Here is a 25,993-nt window from a genome sequence, read left to right on the forward strand (position 1 = left end):
AAAGCACAGTGTTTGATAGGTTTCACTGCCTGATTGGTAAAAAAGGAGTCTTGGAAAGAAAAGACTGAAATGTTAATGAGTTTTATATGTCAGCTGGAAGGAAAACACTGAACTGTTTTGAGTACTGTGCATGTGTATGTCAATCCTGAGCGGAAAAAAAAACACTTCATATTTTGAGATACTGCATTTGTGGAACTGAGTGAATATCTCAAGAGTGTTTGTTTTCTGCTTATCCTCAAATTCCTACTGTCCTTTGTAAATAAGCTTTCATTTTAAACTGAGTTGGCTATGAAAGACTGACTTATTTCTGAAAGCATATGAGCTTTGAGTAATACTGCAGTACCTTGCATACTGCAGCAGGAGTGTACTTCAGGTCTTTCTGAGAGTACCAGAAAGTACTGGGAGAATAACAACCGGATTGGTGCAGGGTGGCAGTATTGCATGCATTACATCACACTGTGGTGATGAAGCAAAGGCCATGTCAACGGATGATGCTATAAAAATGTACCTGTCATCTATGTACCACTCTTTTTTTTGTTTGTTCTTGTAAGCTTTTCAAACTTTATCTGCCAACCACCATGCACCAGGCTCCACCTATAAGCAATGTAGTCTTAATACCCAAATATCATACTTGGTGTGGCTGCCAATTGGGGGGACAGTACCAACTGTGGGGGGCATGATTCAAATAGCCATGGAGGAGTTACTACCTCACGCCTTAAGCAAAAATACATTGTCACTAAGGATGGTAGGGAAAGCCCTGTTCCAAAAGCATGAGAATCAGACTTCCACTATCCCCCAACCAAAGCAGTCCACGTCTCTAGACTGGAAACTAGTTGTGCTCAAGATGAGGAACTACACAGTGTCCTTCGCAAAAGGCCTCCACAAACAGCCACAGACAATGATGGCATTTGACTGCATCTCCAGGTGGCTTATATAAGCATGCAAATTACAGCAGGAATGTGCGAAACCTTCCTCATGTTCACGCGCTCTCACACACACACACATTAATAAAGGCTACTATCATCAGCTTGGCAGGGCCAATAAGACATCCCCAGCCTGGCTGTTTTCAGCGCTGCATGTTATCAAAGAGTCAACTGGATCCATTCTCCCCTCCCCTAAGGATTGGTGAGATGATACTGGCTGCTCTCTCCCAAAACCTCCTTTATCCTAATCAGACTTATAAGAAAGCTGGAGCTTATTCAGAAATGTATGAAAGTGAAAAAACTATTTTGGATCAGACACCAATCCAGCGAAGGGTGCGCAAACACATGCATGCACATATACACTCAAACAATTTACAAGAGCATTAATTTAACTAAAGGGAGGAGTTTGAGACATTGAGATGTGGAACACGAGGAAAGCAGAATATTAGGCAGAAACTTGTAAGAAAAAAAGGTCAGCATACAGATTCTGTACAGAAGGCATCCTTGTCAGGAAATGAAAAGGATAACTAAGATGTCTGAAGCAGCAGCGATGATCCATGTACCACTATTCTGCCCTTAATGACTTCCCTTATTAGCTTAGGGACAGATAACTCACTGTAACACAAAAATGTTTTATGACTCCGCTCAACCACATAAAATGATTCACAGCTGTTTTCAAATAACCATCAGATTTTCATGTCAGGTCATGTCAGCTTCATGCATAAATATCTACAACATACATCAGATATAAACCAGACTGCTCCTCAGAAATTGTTTTATTATAAAGGTTTACTACATAAACAGAACTCATCTGCAGCAATTAATACCCAACTTAACAATACAAAACATTAAAATGAATGAAAGGACAACACATCCCCTGGTCTGAACTTACCTCCATTGCATCTTGGTCATTCTCCATGAGTTCACCCTTTTTTTTTCCTTCGCCAGTTGTTTTCTTGGTTTTGACCACAGTCATCACTTGAGTTACAGTTCCAGACTTCTACAAAGCAAATTGCAAAAAACAAAAAATGTAATTTAAGTATCATGCAACAATCTCATGCATCCAAAGGAGTAATACAACAAAAGACATATTTGTTTCATATGGAGAGAGCAAAATAGACCATGACTTTATAATAGGTGATCTTGGAGTTATTTAAAAAAAAAAAAACTCTGCATGCCACCATACTGTCAGGTTTTAACCTATTTTATTACTATAACAGCAGAACATGTGGGGTTTACAACAGCCTCCAAGAAAAACAACACTTCAAATTGGCTATACGTGCACACCAACCATAAGAGATCTATAGGCTTCTTCTCAGCAGGTAAGTTGAGGAGAGCACCTTTTTTTTTTTTCTTTTTTAAAGAAGCAGTCTAATTTTACTGCACAGGTCAAATGCTAGTCTAACTACAAAACCAAATTCGCAATGAAAGAGCCTTGTATAAAAGTAGTACTGACATGCTCTCTTGTGTTCTTAGCAACAAAATAGATTAACTTAGAGATGACGACCTTGAGCATATAAAAGAACATATAACTGCAGTAAAAAACAAAACTAGTTAATGCTCCATTCCAAGTACCAGAGATTCCAAAATGTTCCACTCACTAGATCTCTGGCTGGTGGTATTACTTGTTGATAAACTGGACCTCTCTCTCAAAGACAAGTTAAATACTTAGCATAACAGATGTGTAGGACTAGGACCATCTTCCCCTCCCTAAAAGACTCGAGGCTAGCAGGGCATAGCGTGACATCTAAAACTTTTCTAGGCTATGAAACTCCTTATTCTTCACCAATAATCCAAAGCACAGAAGGGCCCCCTCTCTCTAGATCCCTGTTAATCCACTGAAGGAATATCTAACGAAGAGTGGGAAAAAAGCAAAGGGGAAACTCCCTGTGGGGAAAACATTTCCGAACCTCACAAACTGTGGCGAGGAGTGATGGAAGGTTCATACAGGAAGATGAATATAGTTCCATACATCCATTTTATACCACAAGTGTAATTTTTATATAACAGGACCAGTCCATTTTGCTCTACCCACGAGACAAAGTGCCTAAGCTTATCAAGATGAGTGGATCTTTCCAAAAGTTCTCTATAGGTACTGTCTCAAATACAATCCAGAGCTGGCAATCATCTCACATGTATATTAACAGTTGGGACTTCCAATGAGTCTGCACACTGATCAACAGACCAATGAGCTTGATCAGTGAGAAAAATGAAAAACTGTTCAAAAAAGCCAGTAACAGCCATCAAACTGGGTAGAATTCAGTCACTAACTGGACTTACACGGCCTAGATACTACCAAGGAAAAGATGTGGGAAAAGTGCAAGAAAGTCAGTTGAAAGAAGAAAAATAAAAAAGGCTGGAAAAATCTAAAGCCTTTTAACAAAAAGCAGTTGAAATGTCAACTTTGGCACGAGATGTTTCCAGTAATTTAGAAGAAAATAACTACACTCATACTCATTTAAAATAAGTTAAACAGTGTAATCAAATATCAAAAGTCTTGAAAAAATAAAAGAAGCTTTGCATGGTTATCCAAAAGGGGACATAAAACCACAAAAATCAAGGAAGAAATGAAAAAAGCTGGCTAAGCAGGAGACTTCTCAAAGAATAGCAGTTTCAAAGAAAATTAGTTATAAGACAGTGCATTCAACAAAGACGACCTGAAATTTTCTGCACAACCAGAGAAACTGTAAGGAAAATACATTAGTTTTACTAAAGTACAAATAAGTAACTGGACTTGTTTTCCACAGCTGGATTTGTTAACTGAGGGGGCACATCATACGTATTGCTCCAAATCTGGTCATGAAAAAGTAGCTAAAGTCTATATTAGCAAAAATGTAATCATACAAGTAGAAAGAGCTGTTCCTGACCAAACTGTGGCAAAAGTGAAGATATTATAAGCTGGGTCACAGTTTTTGTCAGTGATTATTCAAAGCAAGCAGAAGAGAAGAAGTTTGTCCTAGCAATGTGTGAATGTTGAGGCATGTGTGAGATTCAAGCTGCTTATTCAGAAGACTTTTACCTGGAGGAACAAAGACGAGTTTTGGAAGCAGAACTGGCTAATGATAAAACACAAACATTTAGCCAATAAACAAGTGCGCCAACAAACAGGAGGGGGCTGTGCTTCCCATTCTTAAAACAATAATAAAAGCTCATAGGGAAACACTGCCAGTGGAATATTTTACACTGTTCATAAAGGCAAATGTTTAAGGAAAGTACAGTTGTGTACACTTACCATTAATGTAGATGTTCGAGTGTATTTCACTGTTGCAGTCATTACATTTGGGTAATCCTGCTGGCAGGTTGCCCTCAGCCGGCCTGAATTCCTAAGTCTTGGGTCCTGCATCGGCTGCTGTTGCCCCTTCCCTGACGTCAGGGGTATAAAAGAAGCAGCCGACACCATTTTCTTTAGTTTTTATTGCCCCAGATGTCAGGTGCCCCCCAAAATGGTAGGCAAAATTTATATATGTATAATTGCATGCACCAATATAAAATTTACCTTCATCTACAAGCAAATACACCACATAGGTTGTATAAATCAGAGAAGGAAAGATAGGTTCCATCAGAAGAAAAGGGGGAAGGTGGGTGGGTAACCTGGACTGCAACAGTGAATACACTCGAACATCTACATTTATGCTAAGTGTACACAACTGTACTATGTTCTTCGTGTTTCACTGTTGCAGTCATTACATTTGGGTACAGTCCCAAAGCTAAGGTTGGGAGGCTGGAGCTAAACAGCATCAGGAGCGGCTATGAGGCTCTGCAGAACTGCAGTGGCAAAGCCTGCCCTGGATTTAGAGTAGAATGGCAGATGGTAGTGCTTTGTAAAGGTGTGCACTGAACTCCAAGTAGCAGCCTCTAAAATGTCCTTGGTAGGTACTCCCCCTGAGAAAGGCTGCTGAAGTGGCTGCAGCTGTGGATGAGTGTGGCCTAATGCCAGTAGGTACTGGCTTGCTATGGTATAAGTAGCAGAAACGAATGCAGTGGCATATCCACTTTGAAATAGTCTGCTTTGAGATAGCCTTTCCTTGTGATCCTGCAGCATATGCCACTAGTAATTGCTCTGTTTTTCTGAAAACTTTGGTTCTGTCCAAGTAGAATCTAAGCTGTCTGTGTACGTCCAAAGAATGCAGAATTCTCTCCCCCTTGTTCTGTGGATTTGGATAAAAGGTTGGAAGGTGAATAGTTTGGTTGAGAGCCACACTGGACACCACCTTAGGCATAAATATTGGGTTTGTCCTCAGAGAGACCCTGTCTGGATAAAAAATTATAAAAGGTTCCACAGCCATGAGTGCCCGTAGCTCTGAAACTCATCTTGCATAAGTTATAGCTAGGAGCAGAGCTGTTTTCCAAGATAAAAACTTTATATCAGCAGTAGCAGCTGGCTCGAAAGGAGGCAGGATGAGTTTTTCCAAGACATAGTTGAGGTCCCATGCAGGCATTGGTGATCTCCTTGAAGGTCTTAAATTTGTGGCTCCTCTGAGGTACTGCTTTAATAAGGGATGAGAAAAGATTGGTGGCTCTACATTGTAATGAGCCGAAATGGCAGACGCATGAATTTTAATTGATGAAAAAGATAGGCCTTTGTCCAGCATCTCAGTTAAGTATTGCAAAATTTGAGGAATATTTGGCACAGCTTTATCAGTTCCTTGTGCCTGGTTGCAAGCACAGAATCCTTTCCATTTTCCAGCATAAGATTTTCTAGTACTAGGCCTTCTGGCTTCCAAAATGACATCCATCACAGCTTTACTGAGAGGTGTGTTTTGTATGACTACATTATTCACCATGCTGTCAGGTTTAAAGTTCTGAGTTGGCTGTGCAGGATCTGACTGTTTTGCTGGGACAGTAAATGAGGTATTTGAGGTAAGGTCCAAGCTGGGCATTAAGACAAGCTCCTTAGTATTGGATACCAGTACTGGCGGGGCCAGTCTGGGGCAATCAGTATCATTTTTGACTTCTCCTGTCTGACCTTTAGTAGTACCTTGGGGAGGAGAGCCAGAGGGGGAAATGCATATACTGATAGGTTTCTCCAGCTGAAATATAGGGCGTCCACTTTCCATGCTGGTCTGTGATAAATCCTTGCGCAGAATCTTTTTAGTTGGTAGTTGTGAGGGGAGGCAAACAGATCTATGTTTGGACATCCCCATTTATTTGTTATCATGCTGAAGACTTGTGGATCCAGGTGCCATTTGTGGGGATCCATGAGGTTTCTGCTTAGTTCGTCTGCCAGAGTATTTTTCCTTCCTGGCAGGAATTGTGCCTGCAGATGTACTTGGTAAGTCAATGCTGTGTCCCACAAAGTCATGGCTAGTCTGCAAAGGGGGTAAGAATGTGTGCCCCCCTGCTTGTTTATATACCACATGACTGTGGTGTTGTCTGTTTATCAGTAGTTCTCCTGGATGAAGTAGGTCCTTGAAGGCTGTCAGGGCATTTTGAACTGCTAGCATCTCTTTTTGATTGATATGTAGATGCATTTGGTTTGAGGTCCATGTGCCCTGAATGCATCTTCCTGCCATGTGGGCCCCCCAGGCGTAATCGGATGCATCTGTTGTTAGTGTCTGCCTGGCTGGGGGTAATGTGAATGGCTGCCCTTGTTTTGGCGTCAAGCCTTTGCCCACCATCGAAACTCCTGTTGCAGGCAGGGAATGAGAGTAATCATAGTTTCCAGTCTGTGGCAACGTTGAGTCCAAACACTTTTTAGGTACCATTGAAGTTTCCTCATATGCAGTCTTGCATATGGAATTAGTAGGATGCAGGATGCCATGAAGCCCAAAGCCTTCAGAATTTTTCTTGCAGATAACTGGGCCTTTGTTGCCAACATTTTGAAATAGGTAGTCAGTTGCCTTTGTTTGTCTGGCATGAGATAAGCCATCTAGGCAGTTGTATTTAAGCTTGCACCCAGGAATATTATCTCTTGAGAGGGTACTAGTTTTGATTTCTTTTCGGTGACTGTGTAACCCTAGGCATGTTAGAAGTCTTTTCACAAACGCCAGATGCTGTATTAGAGTGTCCTTGTTCTCTGCTTGAATTAGACAGTCGTCCAAGTAAGGATATATTTGTATTCCTCTTTGCCTGCAGAATGCAATTACTGGTGCCAGGCATTTTGTAAAGACCCTGGGCGCAGTAGATAAGCCAAAAAGCAGTGCAGAGAATTGGTAATGCATTGAGCCGGCCTTGAATCTGAGGTATCTTCTGCATATTTGTCTGATTGGGACATGCAGGTATGCCTCTTTTAGGTCTAAAGACACAAGCCAAGCGTTCTTGCCCAGCATGGGCAGAAGCTGCTGCAAAGTCAACATCTTGAATTTTGGTATATCCAGGAATGTGTTCAAAATAAATAGGTCCAGTATTGGCCTCTAGGCCTTGTCCTTTCTGGGTACCAAGAACAGTCTTGAGTAAAATCCTTGTCCCTGCTCTTGCTGTGGGACTTGTTGAATGGCCCCCATGTCCATGAGGGATGAGACTTGTTTTTGTGCCTCTACCCATTGATTTTTTGGCAGATCTGGCCAGTCATTTGCCTTTGGCAGGGTATGGAAATGGAACTTGCAGCCTTGTGACACGTTATTTAGGACCCACTTGTCCTGGATGATAATGTGCCAATTTTGAGAAAAAAGTGCTAATTTTCCCCCTAAGGGTGCTGCCAGGAGATAAGTGCTTGGTGCAGGCAGGGGGAAGTCATTGGGACTGTTTATGTATGGTTGTGATTTGTCTTCTCCAACTTTGGAGGTAGAAGCCCCCCATTGCTTTGGGCGGTATGATCCTTGCACCTGGGATCTGCCACTAGGGCATCTGGATCTGCCCCTTTGAGGTCTGTCTGACACAGGAAAGGACCAATTCTTTGTTGGCCAGTGTCTACTAAACCTTGGTGGCTGTACTTGTAAAAAATCTTTGACCGTTTGCATAGATTTAGCTTTGTCCTCCATTTTCTTTTAACACCTCTTCTGCCTTAACACCAAACAAAGTATCACGCTGTAAAAGTGCATTTAATATTTTTACTTTAACATCATCAGGCAGATTTTGTTCCTTTAGCCAAGCATGCCTCCTAATTACAGAGCCTGTGACCGTGGCCCTGCAGGAGGCCTCTAAAGAATCAAAACCACATTGCAAAGTATGCTTTCCAACTTGTTCAGCTGCATGCAATAAATCCTGCATTTCCTTGTTTTCTGCACATTCAGAGTTTAAACAACATTTTCTGTTTAAGCAATACCATGACATGTTGCTGATATTTGAGCATACGAAACTGACAGTTTAAGGCCCTTATAGCCAAGGTAGCAGATGTGTAAACCTTTTTTCCCCATCTATCCAGTGTCCTAGAATCTCTGTCAGAGGGGGTAGGGTTTTTTGCAGCGGAAGCCTCAACTCCTTTGGGACCCTGAGAAATAGTTTCTGGGTCTGCAGCAGGGTTTTTAAAAAGGAATTTATGAGAGTCAGGAACCCTGTAATATCGGTCAGGCTTAACAGGAGCTGGAGGTAATGAGTCAGGGGTAAGGCTAGACTCCAAAAACACATCATCTACAATGTCTAACAGGTGGGATGGCTAGTGGCTTATGTTGAGGTAGTAAAAGGAAATCCCTGAGCCTTCTTTTAGATTCTGAAAAATCTTGGCTCTCCCAGTGGAAATGCTCCCTCATGGTATGTAAGGTTTCCCCAAAAGAATAGTCCTCTGGAGGCGAAGCTGAAAGTATAGATTCTTCAGCATCAGAATCCTCATAGGGGGAAGAGAGTATTCCTGATCAGAAGAGGAATCAGAAGAAATGGAAACCTGATCTGAAGATTCATAGTCAGTCTGTTACCTAGGTCTCTTATCAGGAGGGGGATGGGAACCCCTGATCAAGGTAATCAAGTCTTCAGCCATTTTGAGCATCTGTTTTTTGGGCATAGAGGCCTGACCACGTGGCTCTTGAGTTTCTTTCTTTGCTTTGGAAAGTGCTTTAGTCTTTGCCTTTAAAGCTGAAGTCGGTTTGATGTAAAATTGTTTAGGTCTGAATACACCCTCAGAAGCAGCCCCGGACCCATCTGAAGGGATAATATCCGAGGCTCCAATACCTCGAGTTTCCAGCGGCATGGCCGACTCCACATGGGAGTCGGTAGCGGCCTGCGACTCTAAAGTAGCGGGCGTCAAGGGCTCAGAAAGCAACTCACTGAAGACCGGCGAACCGGCGACTGGTTTAGGAGAAGCTTCGTTGGTTTTGGGCCTCGGTTGTCTATCTCTTTCCTTTTCTTTGCGTTTTTTGTGAACTCCGGTAGTCGGATGGCTATCCGACGACATTTCTGGATACTTAAACCGGCGACCAAAATAGTTTAAAGCAAAACCATACCGACGCTTAATAGTGCGTTGGTTAAATCTAGCACAAAACCGACAACCAGAAACGTTGTGATCAGGGCCTAGGCAAGGAATACAGTAAGAATAAAAATCCTTATGAGGTATTTGCTTCCCACAAGAAATACAATTATTAACTTTTTCTGACATCGGTCTGGAGCAAGAAAAAAGTTTCCCCAATGGGGTACTTAGCTTTATTGAAGACTTCGGATCTGAAACTCTAACACGAAAATCTCAGGAGTCGGCTGACCGGCACTTGCGAACTGCTTATGCTTCGGGCACCGCACAGCAAGAAATACTAAAGAAAATGGCGTCTGCTGCTTCTTTTATAACCCTGATGACCTGACGTCAGGGAAGGGGCGACAGCAGCCGACGCAGGACTTTGGAATTCAGGCCGGCTGAGGGCAACCTGCCAGCAGGATTACCCAAATGTAATGACTGCAACAGTGAAACACGAAGATCATCATAAAAATGCATGGAGGCTAACTAACAAGAAGAGTCAGGAATACCTTGGACTTCAGCAACAGACTGATTTTGGGAAATGGAGAAATCAGGAAGAAGGCCAGCAGCACTGTGAAATTACTGAATATATGGGAGACTGCAGAGCATTAACCCCATTAGATAAATGGCAAGACATGTAAAATGTGATACTGCAAGAAGAAATGGCTGAGAAAGACTGGAATTTTATTCTCTGTGCTAAACTGGTGGGTGAAATGTAAAGCATACCCGCTTTATGGCCTCTGGTGTTTCAATTCCTTTTGCCTTGTTTCCAAAGTCTTTATATTTTTAGGTCATCAATAAAGTACTTATTTTGTACTTTTCCTTTACATTTATCTGCACATCTTTTAAGTTTTTCTGTCTGTGCTGATATTTTTAGTTTATTATTTGCGATAAGTGTATGACAGATCCTGATCTGTTCTTATACTGCACATTGCATTTACATCTATCTTGAGTATTTCTGTTGATCTGTTCCCTTTTCTAAACTTTAATAAATGACACTTCTTGTTTTAATTGCTTTCTATATTCGATACTTCCATGATGGCATTTTATTTCTCCCCTTCCTTTCCCTTACTGCCCAGTTTTTTTTTTTTTGTGGTAAGACTTATTAATTTAGCTGCACAGTAATGCATCCTATTTACTTCTATTACATCACAAGAATCTCTATGAACAGGCCTAATTACTGTGTTCATTTGTTTTATCAAACTTCTAACTTTTGGGGTTTTATTCACTTTCTGTACTCTATTTCTTTCATTGATTTTAATACAGCAGTTCATCCCTAGTAAATTAGGCAACTCTTCTCTTTGATCATTTTCTTCTAAACTGAGGGCATTCTTTGTTCTTCATTTCTTGTGGGGATTCTGTAGAACGTTCCAGAGCATCTTCCTGCACCACATTCTCTTCGGTTTCATCCTGTGTCATTCGTTGCTCTTTCATGTGGGAGGCTCACTGGCCTATCACTCCACAGCACTTACTGTGTCAGAGTTGCCACAGTTTCCTGTTGCTTCCCTAACTGTCCAACTCCAACTGAACTTTTGTACTTGTATCCTATGGTAGTTTCCAAAGTATCTTCATATGGGAAATGATCAGATGTTTCCCACTCCACTGGTTTCTCCTTAATCCAGGGATCCTTTGCTCTACCCTGCTGTGATGTTATCAGAGTTAGATTTTCTCCACTAAATCCTTCACTTTGCATGTAATCAATAACCCCAGTTTCTATTTCTTTAACCTCTCCATTGCTAAGCCTGTTTTCTACTTTTCCTGTTTGTTTTCTTATTTTTTGTATTGTAAAATTTCCCACATTCAGATACCTTTGTCTGTATTTCTCTTCAAATACCTTTGGTGCTGCTCTTTTTGCATTGATTAGTTTTACCTTCTCCTTTGCATAAATATTGAACCATTTCAGATTTCTCTTTCCCATGTCCATTATTTCCTTCTATCTTTCAAAAATCTCTAGATTGCGTTCTTTATATTTTGCATTTCCTCAATTGCTCCTTTTTTCAAATGGCCCAAGGTTTCCTGGCTATGCAATGTTGTTCATAAATCTGTTGTATTAGTGAACACAACTTTTATTTGAAGCTTCTGACAGTTTTAGTTTCTTGTGCAAGTATTTTCCTTTCCTCTAATTTTTCTTTTAGTCTTTTTGTACATTATCGGTCTGGAATTTCTGAACTTTTTGTGTAATAGTAGCAACACAATTTCTTTTTTATCCTCAATAGTCCACTTTGTCGTCCTTATGGCTCTTTGTTTTTTGCCTATCAGGTTTTATGATTTGTGTGGGCTACTACTTCCTTCTGCAACAGGGTGGCTATCATCCCCCTGGGCCTGGCCTAACCTAAGTGTAGGAATGTTTCCATGTCTTGAGGATTCTACAAGTTTTTTGCTGTGGAAGTAAGGTGATGGTTAGGGAATTTTTTTTATAGATGATTGTTAAACCAACTGCACACTTACAGTGAATATAAAAAGTTTACACACCCCTGTTAAAATGCCAGGTTTTTGTGATATAAAAAAATAACACAATAAATCATTTCAAAATTTTTCCCACCTTTAATGTGACCTATAAAGTACAGTTTTGCACCTACCATAAATGTAGATGTCCGAGAGGTATGCATCTGCAGTCCTAACATATGGGGTGTCCTGCCTCAGGCAGCACTTCGGTCGGCCGGATTCCAAAGTCTGGGTCTGGCCTCGGCTGATGTCGCACTTCACCCGACGTCATAGCTGCTGTGAATTGGGTATAAAGGCATCAGCCGACGCCATTTTCCTCAGTGTTTCTTGCCCCAGATGCCAGGTGCCCTCTAGGAAGGCTAAATTTGGATAAATGCAAATGATTCCAAACAGTAGAGAGCAAACAATATAAACATGTATATACATATATACAAACAAATACACCATAATAGATTCCCCCAGCTAGCTACAAGATGGGCAAATACCCTAGGAGTACCACAGAGGGGAAGGAGGGTGGGTATTCCTGACTGCAGATGCATACCTCTCAGACATCTACATTTATGGTAGGTACAAAACTGTACTATGTCCTTCAAGGATGCATCTGCAGTCCTAACATATGGGTAGAATACCATAGCCAAACTGGGGGAGGAGGCACTAAGATGATTATGGTGTAGCTAAGATCCCTTGCAAAACAGCAGTTGCAAAACCTGCTTGGGATCTGGAGTATAAAGGTAGATTATAATGCTTGGCAAATGTATGCACGGAGCTCCAAGTAGCAGCTTCTAAAATGTCTTTGGTAGCCACTCCTCGTAGGAGAGCTGTAGTAGTGGCTGTAGCCCTTGTGGAGTGAGGTCTGATGCTTTCTGGAGATGTCTTTCCATGAAAAGAGCAACAAAATCTAATGCAATTTCCTATCCATTTTGAGATTGTCTGTTTTGAAATTGCTCTTCCTTCCATTCCTGTTGCATATGCTACCAGAAGCTGGTCAGTTTTTCTGTTGGTCTTGGTTCTGTCCAGATAGCAGCGCAATTGCCTGTGCACATCCAAGGTATGTAGTAGTCTTTCCCCCCTGTTCTGTGGGTTGGGGAAGAATGTTGGTAGATGGCTTGCTTGGTTCAATGATACCCTGGAGACCACTTTTGGCATAAAAGTAGGGTTAGTTCTCAAGGACACTCTATCCTGATGGAAGATAAAGAAGGGCTGTACTGCCATTAATGCCTGTAATTCAGAAACCCTTCTTGCTGAAGTGATTGCAAGCAGGAAAGCAGTTTTCCAAGATAAGAATTGTAATTCTGCTGTTGCTGCTGGTTCGAAAGGGGGAAGTGTTAACTTTTCCAACACAAAGTTAAGGTCCCATGTAGGCAAAGGTGGTTTCTTTGGAGGCTTTACATTTTTTATTCCTCTCAGAAACTGCCTGAGTAGAGGATGAGAGAAGACTGGAGGATCCATGTTGTATTCTGCTGAAATTGCTGATGCATGAATCTTAATGGAGGAGTAAGACAGGCCATTGTGGAAAAGTTCTGCTAAGTATTCCAGGATTTTAGCTATGTTTGCTAATGTTACATTTTCTCCTTTTGCTGCACTCCAAATGAGGTATCTTTTCCATTTGGCTGAATAAGTCTTCCTTGTGGAGGGTCTGCGAGCCTCCAGGATAATGTCTTTAACCCTCTGAGATAAATCTGGGTTATTTTGCTTTATGTAATATTCCAAGCAGCTAGCTGTAGTGTTTTCAAGTTTGGATGTAGGATCTTGTAGTTGTTCTGTGTTAGCAGTAAAGGAACTAGAGGTAGAGGCCATGCGTGTGTCCGAGACATGCTCCTCAGTAGCGGTACCAATGCTGCCTCGGCCAGTCTGGAGCTATCAGGATGATCCTTGGGTGATCTTCTTTGATCTTCAGTAGCACTTTGTGCATCAAAGGAAGAGGTGGGAATGCATATGCTGTCAGGTTTTCCCAACTGAAGGATAGGAGTCCACCTTCCAAGCAAGTGGGTGGTATGTCCTTGTGCAGAATTTCCTCAATTGGTGGTTGTGTGGGGATGCGAACAGGTCTATTTCTGGTAGTCCCCATTTCTTTGTAATGGTTTTGAAGATGTCCGGATGCAGCATCCATTCGTGGGCATCCGTGGTAGTTCTGCTTAAGGTGTCTGCTAGTATATTTTCTTTTCCTGGCACAAATTTGGCCTGGAGTTGAATGTTGAGGTTCAGGGCCACATTCCACAGGTCCATTGCCATCCGGCATAGAGGGTATGAGTGCGTGCCTCCCTGTTTGTTGATATACCACATGACTGTGGTGTTGTCCGTCCTTATCAGCAAATGACCCTGTTGAAGAAAAGGTCTGAATGTCTGAAGTGCCTGTTTCACTGCCAGCATCTCGTTTTGATTTATGTGTAGGTTCAGCTGGTCTTGTGTCCATAGGCCTTGTATACACTTGCCCATCATGTGTGCCCCCCAGCCTAGGTCTGAGGCGTCCGTGGTGATAGTCTGGCTTGGGTGAGGTTTGTGGAAAGGCAGTCCTCTGTTCAACTGACAGGCCTGAGCCCACCACAGGAATTCTTGTTTCAGGCATGGTATTTATTGGAATCTGGGCTTCTAGACTGTGCTTGTGTTGAGACCATACATTCCTTAGGTACCATTGCAACTTTCTCATATGCAGCCTGGCATGTGGAATCAATATTATGCAGGATGCCATGTAACCCAGGGATTGCAGGACTTTCCTTGCTGTAAGCTGGTTCTGTGTTGTTAATGCCATGAAATAGAGTGGTAGTTGCTTTTGCTTTTCTGCTGTGAGAAATGCCATCTGATTTGATGTGTCCAGTTCTGCACCCAAGAATGTTATCCTTTGGGATGGTACCAGCCTTGACTTTTTCATGTTGACTGTGTATCCCAGGGCTTGCAGTAGTTGTATAACCTTTTCCAAATCTTTTGTTAATTTGGTCTTGTTGTCCGCTTGTATTAGGCAGTCGTCCAGGTATGGATAAATCTGAATTCCCTGAAGCCTGCAATGAGCAATTACTGATGCCAGGCATTTCGTGAATACTCTGGGCAGTAGATAAGCCAAAGGGCAATGCTGAGAATTGATAATGCTCTGATCCTGCAAGAAATCTGAGGTATCTTCTGCAATCTGGTTGTATAGGGACGTGCAGGTATGCCTCCTTGAGATCTAGAGTCACCAGCCAAGACTCCTTGCCCAGCATGGGAAGAAGTTGCTGTAGGGTCAGCATTTTGAATTTTGGAACAATGAGATATGTGTTCAGAGTGGACAGGTCGAGAATAGGCCTCCATTGGTTTTCTTTTCTTGGTACCAGGAAAAGTCTGGAGTAAAATCCTTGCCCTTGTTCCATAGGAGGTACCTTTTCTATAGCTCTCATCCTTAGTAGATGGTTGATTTGTTCTAGAGCGTTTGTTTTTTGGTTTGGTGGTAGGTTTGGCTTTCCTCTCTTTTTTGGTAGAGTGTGGAAGTGAAACCTGTAGCCTTTGTCTATTGTCTGTAAAATCCATTTGTCTCCTGTAATGTAATGCCAGTTTACAGAAAATAAGGCTAGCTTTCCGCCTAAGGGTGCTTCCAGTTGTTCCCTGGTAGGCGGTATCATTGTCAAGTCATTGTGTCTGTCCTGTGGAAGTGGTCGTAGCTGGATCTGTGGCAGTACTTCTCTGGTTGTTAGGCTGCCACTGACGTCCCCTGTAGGCACCTCTGGATTGACCTCTGCCTCTTGGGCGCCTATTTCTGCCTCTCTGTGCTCTGGAGGTGTCTGGAAAGGACCAATTCTTCGAAGGCCAATTTCTACTAAACCTCGGAGGCTGGACCTGTAAGAAATCCTTGACTGTTTGGACAGATTTTGCTTTTTCTTCCACCTTCTTTAGCACTTGCTGTGCAGGGGAGCCAAACAAACTTTGTTTCTCCATGGGAGCATCTAGAAGCTTTGACTTTACATGGTCTGGTAAGGATTGCTCTTTTAACCATGCATGCCTTCTAATCACTGTTCCAGTCATAGCTGATCTAAAGGAAGCCTCCAGTGCATCATAGCCGCATTTTAAGGAATGACTACTGACCTGCTGAGTGTTATGTACCAAATCCTGAAGGGACTTATGGTCTATAGGTTCAGGAGAGGACAGTTTTTTATTTAGCTGGTCTAACAAAAATTCCTGATACTGAATCATGTGGAATTGACAGTTTAAGGCCCTAGCCGAAAGAGTAGCAGAAGTATAAACTTTTTTACCCCATCTCTCTAATGCTCTAGATTCTCTTTCAGAGGGGAGGGGGTTTTGGCAGAGGCAGCTGCTACAGCTTTGGGGCCCTGTGAAATGGTTTCAGGATCTGCAATAGGAGCCTTATACAAGTGAAAGTTTGTGTCCGGGACCCTGTAATATCTGTCGGGCTTGGCAGGGGCCGGGGGAAGAGAGTCAGGGGCAGTACAAGCATCATTATATGCATCATCAACAACTGTAAGTACTGGAGGAATGGCTAAAGGCCTATGCTGTGGTAAATGTAAAAAGGTCTTTAGCCTTTTCCTTGAATCTGAAAAATCCTGGCCCTGCCATTGAAAATGCTCTCTCATAGCATGTAAGGTTTCCCCAAAAGAAAATTCCTCAGGAGGAGAGGCAGAAGGAATGGAGTCTTCTGCATCAGAATCCTCATAAGGAGAATATGGGCCTTCTGGAGGATCTGAGTTTTCTGAATCATCCGAGGAATAGTCGGTAGAAACAGGATCCGGGGGCTCTGCTCTAGGCCTCTTCTCTGGAGGGGGTTGAGAGGACCTGTCTGGGTGAGGTTGGGATCCCCTGATCAAAGAAATGAGATCCTCAGCCAGGCTGAGCATTTGGGAACTAGAGGTAGGCCTGTGTGGGGGGGGTTTTGCAGGCAAGGCCTTAGAAGACTTAGCTGCTTTAGCCCTAGAAAAAACCTTGATAGACATAGATGCAGGGGGCCTAGCAGCTCCACGTGCAGGAGTAGATATGTCTAAAGGAATAGTATCTGATAAATCCTGGGTGGCTGCTACAGCAGGGGTTATTTCAGTAGCAGATTCAGCCATGCTGTGTGAGGCCTCGGCTATCGGAGGCATGCTTTCGGCCGAAGGAAGAACTGAGGACTCGGTTTCAGCCGAAACAGAGACACTCGCGGTTGGCTTAACCATGGTTTCGGCCGAAACCGCGGGCCACGAGTGTCGGTCCTTTTCCTTACGCTTTTTAGCTAATTGTGAAGTCGGAGTCTTCGACGGCATTTTGTAAGCAAAAGCGGGACCAAAAAACTCCTCTGCAAACTCCGACCGACGTCTAAGTGTCTGTCGGTTGAAGGAAGCACAGGCTAGACAAGCTGATACGTCGTGGTCTGGGCCTAAGCAAGGAAGGCAGTAAGAGTAGAAATCCTTATGAGGTATTTGTTTCCCACAAGTTAAACAATTATTTACTTTTTCTGACATCGGCTGAGGCAAGAAAGAGTCCCCAACGGGGTACTTAGCTTTTTAGAAGTCTTCGGTAGTAGAAATTTCTGGATCTGACCGACCGGCACTTGCGAACAGCTTCTGCTTCGGGCACCGCGCGGCAAGAAAGACTGAGGAAAATGGCGTCAGCTGATGCCTTTATACCCAATTCACAGCAGCTATGACGTCGGGTGAAGTGCGACATCAGCCGAGGCCAGACCCAGACTTTGGAATCCGGCCGACCGAAGGGCTGCCTAAGGCAGGACAACCCATATGTTAGGACTGCAGATGCATCCTTGAAGGACATCTTGTACAATTCAGCGGAAAAACAAACTTGTTAGGGGAAAAAAATTATAAAAAATAAAAAGTGTACGATACTATGGTTGCATAAGTGTGCACACCCTTAAATTATTTATTTAACATTTGTTTGCCAGGATGGTCCAACTGGACAACTAGTGTCCATTTTCAGTGGAGTCCTGGGGGGAAAAGCCCCAGAAAAAAATTAGAGAGTAATACTCTGTTGTGTGTGCAAACTAATATTTTGTTGAAGCACCTTTTGATTTAATTACAGCATTCAGTCTTCTTGGGTAGGAGTCTATCAGCATGGCACATCTTGACTTGGAAATATTTGCCCACTCTTCCTAGCAAAAAGATTCCAAATCTGTCAGATTGCAAGAGCATCTCTTCTGCACAGCCCTCTTCAGGTCACTACACAGATTTTCTATTGGATTTGGGTCTAGGCTCTGGCTAGGCCATTTCAAAACTTTAATTTTCTTCCAGTGAAGCCATTCTTTTGTTGATTTGGATGTATGCTTGGGGTCACTGTTGTGTTGAAAGGTGAAATTCCTCTTCAATTTCATCTTTCTAGCAGATGCCCGAAGGATTTGGGCCAAAGATGAGTGGTATTTGGAACTGTTCACAATTCCCCCCCATCTTGACTAAAGCCCCAGCCGAAGAAAAGCAGCCCCAAAGCATGACACTGCCACCACCATGCTTCAACATGGGGATGGTGTTCTTTTTGTGATGCAAAGTGTTGTTTTTGCACCAAACGTACCTTTTGGATTTGTGGCCAAAAAGTTCAACCTTGGTCTCATCAGACCATAACACATTTTCCCACATGGCTTTGGAAGACCTGATGTATTGTTTTGCAAATTTTAGCCGGGCCTGGATGTTTTTCTGTGTAAGAAAAGGCTTCTGTCTTGCAAGCCTACCCCAAAGTCCAGACACATGAATAACACAGGAGACTGTCGCATGTAGTACAACCAGTACTTGCCAGAAATTCCTGCAGCTCCTTCACTGTTGCTGTAGGTCTCTTGGCAGCCTCCCTGAACAGTTTTTGTCTTGTCTTTTCATCAATTTTGGAGGGACGCCCAATTCTTTGCAAAGTCATTGTTGTCCCATGTTTTCTCCACTTTTTAACGACTGTCTTCACTGTGTTCCATGGTATACCCAATGCTGTGGAAATTTTTTTGCACCCTTCTCCTGACTGATACCTTTCAACAATGAGATCCCTTTGATGCTTTGTAAGCTCTATGTGAACCATGGCTTTTGCTGTAGCAGGCAACTGTGAAAATGTCAGGAAAATCCTACTAGGACAGCTGAATTTTATTTGGGATTAATAAGAGTCTCTTTAATTGATGGCAAGTGCCCACCCAAGAAGACTGAATGCTGTAATTAAATCAAAAGGTTCTTCAACAAAGAATTGGTTTAAGGGTGTGCACACACAACGTATTAGTTTAAGGGTGTGCACACTTATGCAACCAGCGTATTGTGCATTTTTTTTATTTTTTATATATTTTCCCCTAACAGATTTGCTTGTTTTTCAATTGAATTTAACATGTTATAGGTCACATTAAAGATGGGAAAAGTTGTGAAATGACTTCTTGTGGTCTATTTCTTATATCTCAAAAACCTGATATTTTAACAGGGGTGTGTAAACTTTTGATATCTGCTGTATTTTGTCTGTCAAGTCAGAGTATACTGTATCTGGAGGGGAGAGGGAAAGATTGATCTCATTATCAATTTCTTTTTTAACCAGGTTTCAGCAGCTATGACTACATCAGGAGTGTATGTGGCAAGGTAGGCATTGTATGTCATGGATTTTACTGCACACAATTCTTATGTTCATATTTAGTAAGGTGAGTTTGGGTTCTGTTTTTTGCTGACATGTAGTAGGTGACTGCTTTATTTTGGGGTCAGAAATGATGGTTTTATGAACCATGGGATCTGGGTTGGGGTGAATATCTCCAATAATTTTTTGAACTGATATTTTACAGAGGGAAGTGTGTGGACAGTTATCTTTTGGTCTTTGGTACTTGATGATAAATCTCAATACTTATTTTTCAGACATTTATAGATAAATCAGATATGGCTTATTTGTAGAGATAAGGTGTTATGGAGAAAGGAAGGAGAACTAGTTGAAGACCCAAGGATTTGAAGGAGATGGATTTGATAATTGGTGATGAAGGCTAGTAGAGTGTGCAGGAATAGTAAAATAATTGGAGTGAAGTGCATCTTATTTAACTTGAGTTTAATCTTTGTGAAAAAGTGAAGAAAGAATGATTCAGGCACCTCAAGGTTCACACTCCTTTATTACAAAACCATAAATTCCAAAAATTGAGCGCTTTCGTCTCTGCTAGTGGAGACTTCATCAGAATGAGTTTAATCTTTGTTGTAAATACAGATTAGAAAATGTTAGAGGGTACTGGGTTGGTTGCAGAGAAGTAAATTGATAGCTATAGGTGGCAATGATTAAGACAGTTTGAGAGAGAGTCTTGGATGGTAAACAAGTGTGGTTACTACTTTTGGGAGCAATTCCTTTGATTGTATTCTTCTTGGGGGAACTGGTGGTAGGTTTCAGTAATATGTGGGTGGTGCTAGGGAAGTATAGCGTATGAGGGGGTGTGGGATTTGTGGGTAAGGTAGGGACAGCAGTGTGAGCCAGAGTGTTAGCAAGAGCAAAAGATAGACAAGTACAAGGAAAATGCAGTTTAAAAGGCCTCTGAGCTAGTAGATGAAAGTCTTGATTTTGTTGCTGTAGGACACAGCTCTAGTAGGAGAATTAGTCTATCACCTTAACCTGCTTGATGGCAATAACAGTAAAAAATTACACTTGACTGTCTGAACATCTGTATAATGTAAGGCGGTTTCTATGGACTTTGAAATGCATAGTCCAAAGGTCTCCCCAACTCCCACAGATGAGCAAAACAATGAGAAAAAGGTAAGCCAGAATGCAGTAGTGCAGCTATGGAAAAATACTGGCTCATAACTCAAAGTGATTACACAAGAAGAGAAATAAACTTAAGAAATGGAGACAGTGGACTGCTAAAACGGACGGTGCAGTGGTAGCGTTGTCGGCCTCACAGCAAGATGTTCTCTGGTTCGATTCTCAGCTGGAGTGCCTTCAGTGCGGAGTCTGTATGTCCTCCCTGCATTCATGTGGGTTTCCTGCGGGTGCTCTGGTTTCCTTCCATGTTACAAAGACATGCATCTGGAGCATTTCTCCCCGGGCCTCCTCTGAAAACTGGCTTTGTTCCAAGTTGGACTTTCCCAGATGTTAAATAAATAAAATAAAATAAATAAAACAATAAATTGAGCACAGTTAAAACAAAGTATTGCTGTGACTGCTGTGGTCTAAGAAAATGGAGTTATTACAGTGGACAAACTTTGTTTTAGGCTGCCATAATATTTATAATTTGCATTAAAATATAACCCACAGACTGATGTTCAAACTGCAGACTTCACTGTTACACTCAAATCAGAAGGCGCAGTGGCGCAGCAGTAGCGTTATCACCTCACAGCAAGAGGTTCACCAATTTGATTCTCGGACGGAGTACCTTTTGTGTGGAGTCTGCATGTCCTCCCTGCGATTGTGTGAGTTTCTTCTGCTCTAGTTTCTTCTCACATTACAAAGACATGAAGCATTTCTCCCCGGGTCACTGCTAAAAATTGGCTTCGCTCCAAGTTGGACTTTCCCAGTTAACAAATGTTAAATAAATAAATATCCATTTGGTTGCAAGGACACTTTTGTAACAAAATAAAAACATACTAGAGACAGCTGAGTGCAGTGAGTCAATGTTGACTGTGCACAAATACTAGCTCAGAGCTGAAACTGGTTGAATAACTGTCTCTGGCAAGCAGAAATAAGAAAGAAAGGGGGAGACCAAGGAGGACTTCCTAGAAGGCATGCAGTTCCACTACATAAAGACAGGAGGACATAAATAATGGGAATAAGCAAGTCTAGAAGTGAAGAAAATATAAGACAAAGAAATACTTGGAACAACAGCAGTAGTACAATGTCAGTGTTTTTTTTTTAAGTAGAGAGTAAAACCCGACCAGCAAGATGTCAGCGGAGGAGAGTTTACAGCCTAAAAACCTACTGCTTACAAACTAGGACACTGAAGCACTTGTCTTCAGACTAGTCAATATGGAGGCTAAGCTACACACACAAGGACTGGATGCCCCTAACACTTGCTTAAAGCACAAGAGGTGGTACACAGTTTGCCCAAAAGAAATGGGTAGATTGATAGCACGGATAACCTTAATTTCTGGTTAGGTAAAATTTGTGGATGCAGCTATCGATTTGGGACAATTGTTCAAATCAGGAGGGTTAAATTACTATCTGAAGATGTACATAGTTTTGTGCTCTTGTTTTAAGTCGATATGTTATTGGGATGTTCTGGAGGTGTGTTTGTTTGAGGGTTTTCTTTAAAACAAGTCCTGTAAAATGTGACAGATTCAAATGGATACGACAAGAAACTGTATAAAGGCTCAACCTGCCATACATTAGTTGGTGCATGCAACACAAAGCCCAGAAAAAGACATTTAAAAAGGTTGATATATATAACAATAAGTGGGTATAATAACTTATATTATTTTGGAACATCAATAGCCTGACAGGTAAACATAAAAAGTTAAGAGTCCAAATTATATTAAGAATGCACAGTGCAAATAGCAATGCTACAGGAGACACATTTGAAAAGAAGCGAGCATGTGAATTTGTAAACAAATAGATTTCAGGATTGATATTCAGCAGAATATCAAGAACAAAGGAAAAGGGGAGTACTTACATTACCTGCTAGAGTAACTCCAATAGCGATAGAAGAGGAAAAAGAGAATTGTAGATTTGTAGTAGTAAGGGGCTACTGCCAAGGGATGAGGATTATGCTGCCTTGTTATTTATATTCCACCTAAAACAGCTGGTATGAAGCTTAAGAAATTTTTGAGAGAAATAATCAACTTTCAGCAGGGTATAGGACAGGGATAGGGATAGGAAGTGGAACTTGATTTGCAAAAGGCAGGACATATCAGTCAGACATAGAAGGGAAAACATAACAAAACAGAGTAGATTTCTGAAGAAATGTTTGAAAATATTCGGTACAGATGACGTGAATTCAGTAGTAGGGTCTCTGAGAAAATTTACATAATATTCCCAAGGTATAATAACTGGGTTAGACCAAACAGATATTATATTTCACAGGAGCATGTGCATTTCATTGAACGTTTCAATACACATGCAGTAACTATTTCAGATCATGTGCCAATACTATCAAAAATAAAAATGCTACATAATGAAGTAAAAAAGAGATACTGTCACTTCCCAACCTATCTATTAAAGAGAGAAGACTAAGGAATGAGTTGTGGAAATACTCAAAAGTTATTAGGAAAACAGAAATTTCTTCAGAAGTTATAGCTAATGTGTGGAATAAAATAAAAGTGGTGATTAAATATAGGGTAAAAATAAAAGAAAAAGAGACATGGTATCCACAAACTTTTTTTCTTTGCTCTATTTTTAGGTGGATTACTTCGCCTATAGGCTCTTTGTTTAGTTGATCATTAATTTTTTTGGAATTTAATGTGTACATATTTGGTATATGTTTGATTTTAATAAAATTTACCCTTGCTGTTTGTAGAAGCTGGAAGAATATTATTTAAAATCTCAAGCTAATAACTTTGCAATACAGAGCAAACCATTTATAATGTACAGCACATACGTTTACTATTCTAAATAGCACAGATCCTCGTGGTGGCCAGCAGAGTAATCCAGGCTTCAGAGAGCTAAAAAAGCGACTTTACCTGATTTAAGTATATTTTTTGTGGCTTTCCACTTCTAATTACCTAGCAACTGTATTTCGCCTGCTTGCTGATACATTGTATTTGTTTTTCTGCATTTATTCTGTTATTGCACTTGAATTCTCATTTTGTTACTTTTAAAATCTGTAATTGTTGCAAATTGTTTCTGTAGGTTGTGATAGCCGATTTATAGCATTTAAAATTGTCTACTGTATCTGTTTCTGCTTGTTTCTGGAAAAAAAAAAAAAAAAAATATCTCTTGTTTTTCCCGCCTTACTGAGCTAGAGTAGTCCAGTTTCAGAGTTGCTGATCCCTGGACTTTGTTTGTAGTTCCTGTTACTGAATCTTTGCCTAATTTGGAAGTAGGAAGTTCCCTTGCTTACCAGTGGGAGTGGGAAGCACTGAGCTGCCTGTTGGTCCATTTTTGTGAGGTTTCAGCCAGTAACTTGTAGTCTATTGGTCGTTTTGGGCCAGTTCCTAGCTTTTTTCAGCCCCCTGATATAAAACACGCTAAACGCGCGTTTGCACGATTTAGCGCGTTTTAGCGCGGAGTTGCCACTGTTGCACACAAGAGCAGCGGCGGTTAAATAAGGTTAAACTATTCGGGCCACCTAAATTACACACTTCAAATTTTCCCTTAAAACTACCTTCCTTGAGCTGTACTGCTGATCTAACCAGCGTATCCTATAACTGAAAGGTTCATCTCTACTTGATTCCCAAGTAGACTGTTCTCTATCTGTAAGCCTGGCACTTACTCCTACAGTACTTGCACCTTGACAAAGCACTCTTATTATAGATAGTACCCCACCAGCCTAAACCCACCCCCCCGGAGTCCTTTGAAAGTCTTTTTATCTACTACTTCTAGTATGTCGAGGGATCAGTTGCTAGTGTCCTCTCCTGCTCAACTGGTGAACCTGGGAATATTGAGGCAATGTTACAATTGCCTCATGTACACAGACAATCCTCTCCTTCTCCCACAAAACACAAATACATGCGAGAGATGCAACTATACGGCCAAACTGGAGGCTGAGCTCTCTCAACATAGGACTGGCAAGACCAGACAGGAGGAGAAGGAAACCACACACAATACATACCCAGTCACACACAGTACCATCACAACTTCAAATCATACACATAATCACACAAAGACATACTCGGAGGCTCTGATCAAAAATCTACCAAAACAGCAGAGGCCACCAAAGCAGACACCCAAACAACTACCACCTCAGGACCCAACACATGCAACACATAGACCACACAGTCAGAGTGTCAAACAGTCACAGCCCTTAAGGCCAAACACAATGCCAGACACACTTGTCATTGGTGACTCCATAGTCAGACACACTGGCGTCCAGCCACCAGACTGAGTAAGGAGAAGGTCACAGTAAGCTGCCTGTCGGGCGCTAGAATCCACCACATAACACAAGCACTCAGGTCTCTCAACAGTAGGTACAAGTACGACTCAGTCATTGTCCACGCTGGTGTCAACGACCTGAGACGCACTCCTTGGACTACATTAAAAGGGACATCGAGGAGCTCTCTGATTATGTAGCCCAGGCAGGTATGACCCTGACCCTGAGCAGTATCCTACCTTCACCTAGAATGATGCCACAATACAGTGATAAGATGATCAGCTTTAATAATTGGCTTAAATTCTGGTGTCACTCAAAGGGGATCCAATGTCTGTCTGCCTGGGAGGACATGCTGGACAAGCCACGCTGCTTCGCAAGGGACGGCTTGCACCTGTCACCCCTGGGCTTCCCGATATTGGCAAAGGCTCTTGCCACCCCCATAGTGCCTTTTTTAGGCAAGGCTCAAATTCTAAACCTACCACCCTAGAACACCAAGAACAAAAAAAACTAAGGGTAATGCTGCTCAACGCCAGAAGTCTCAATCTCAAGATGCACGCACTCTAGGCCCTTCTCAATATGGAGAACATCGATGTCTGTGCTGTGACAGAAACCTGGTTCAAGGCTCCTGAGATCACCCCAGCACTAACAGGTTTCACCTCATATCATGCGTTCCAGCCCCAAAATCTGGACAACACCAAGAAAGGAGGGGGGGTGTCCATATTCATAAAGGACACCCACACCTCAAGGTTGGTGGCAACGCACGATGCATCGGAGACCATCCAGATGCAATTAACCATAGGCAAGACTGCTCTGCAATTTGTAGCATGTTACAGGCCACCCTCTCAAACTCAGGAACCTCATATGGCCTTCCTGAAAACATTGGAGGGGATAAATGTATCTCCAAACACCATCATACTAGGTGACTTCAACTACCCTAATATAGACTGGGAACTCTACTCAAGCCCAAACACTCTAACCCAAAGATTCCTGGAGTTCATAAACTCAAATGCCATGGAAAAACTAGTCACCATCCCCACAAGAGGAGAAAACATACTTGATCTCATCATCACGAACATGGGATCAAAATGTTCAACACCGGAAGTATACCCCTCACTGGTGAGATCAGATCATAAACTAATCTCGCTGGAGGTCCTCATCCGCCCCACCTGAAACAAAAAGACCACAGTGAAAACTTCTCAAAGCCGACTTCACATTTCTAAAACTAGTGTGGTCTCCTTTAAGGCCCCTGAACCAGTGGTAAACATTACTCAAACCGCTGAATCACTTACAAATGCCTTCTACCAGCACCTACAGGACTGCATGGATCAGGCTATCCCAAACAAAACTAAGACTCTCTGTACCAAAGGCAAGCGTCCAGTCTGGTGGACCCCAGCCATAAACAAGCTCTACAACAAAAGGAGGAAGCTACTACAAGATAGAGCAAAATCCTTGAAAGGTAAGACACCT

At 42.0% G+C, this 25,993-nt stretch overlaps 1 protein-coding gene across 1 annotated transcript in view; it reads right to left on the reverse strand.

Annotated features, from left to right (window-relative positions):
• Nucleotides 1–1,638: 1,638 nt before the first annotated feature.
• The window catches only part of LOC122792410 (probable ATP-dependent RNA helicase DDX46), a 62,612-nt gene continuing 38,257 nt past the window's right edge, over nt 1,639–25,993 (reverse strand). Inside the window, exons 4-5 of the mRNA XM_044060199.1 lie at nt 1,816–1,923; nt 1,639–1,734 (exon numbers count right to left, since the gene is read on the reverse strand). Coding sequence (XP_043916134.1) covers nt 1,639–1,734; nt 1,816–1,923 — 204 coding nt within the window. The remainder of the gene's footprint in view (nt 1,735–1,815; nt 1,924–25,993) is intronic.

The sequence above is a fragment of the Protopterus annectens genome, chromosome 1.part2 (assembly GCF_019279795.1).
Source record: "Protopterus annectens isolate FY-2018-M chromosome 1.part2, PAN1.0, whole genome shotgun sequence".
Taxonomy (NCBI): domain Eukaryota; kingdom Metazoa; phylum Chordata; order Ceratodontiformes; family Protopteridae; genus Protopterus; species Protopterus annectens.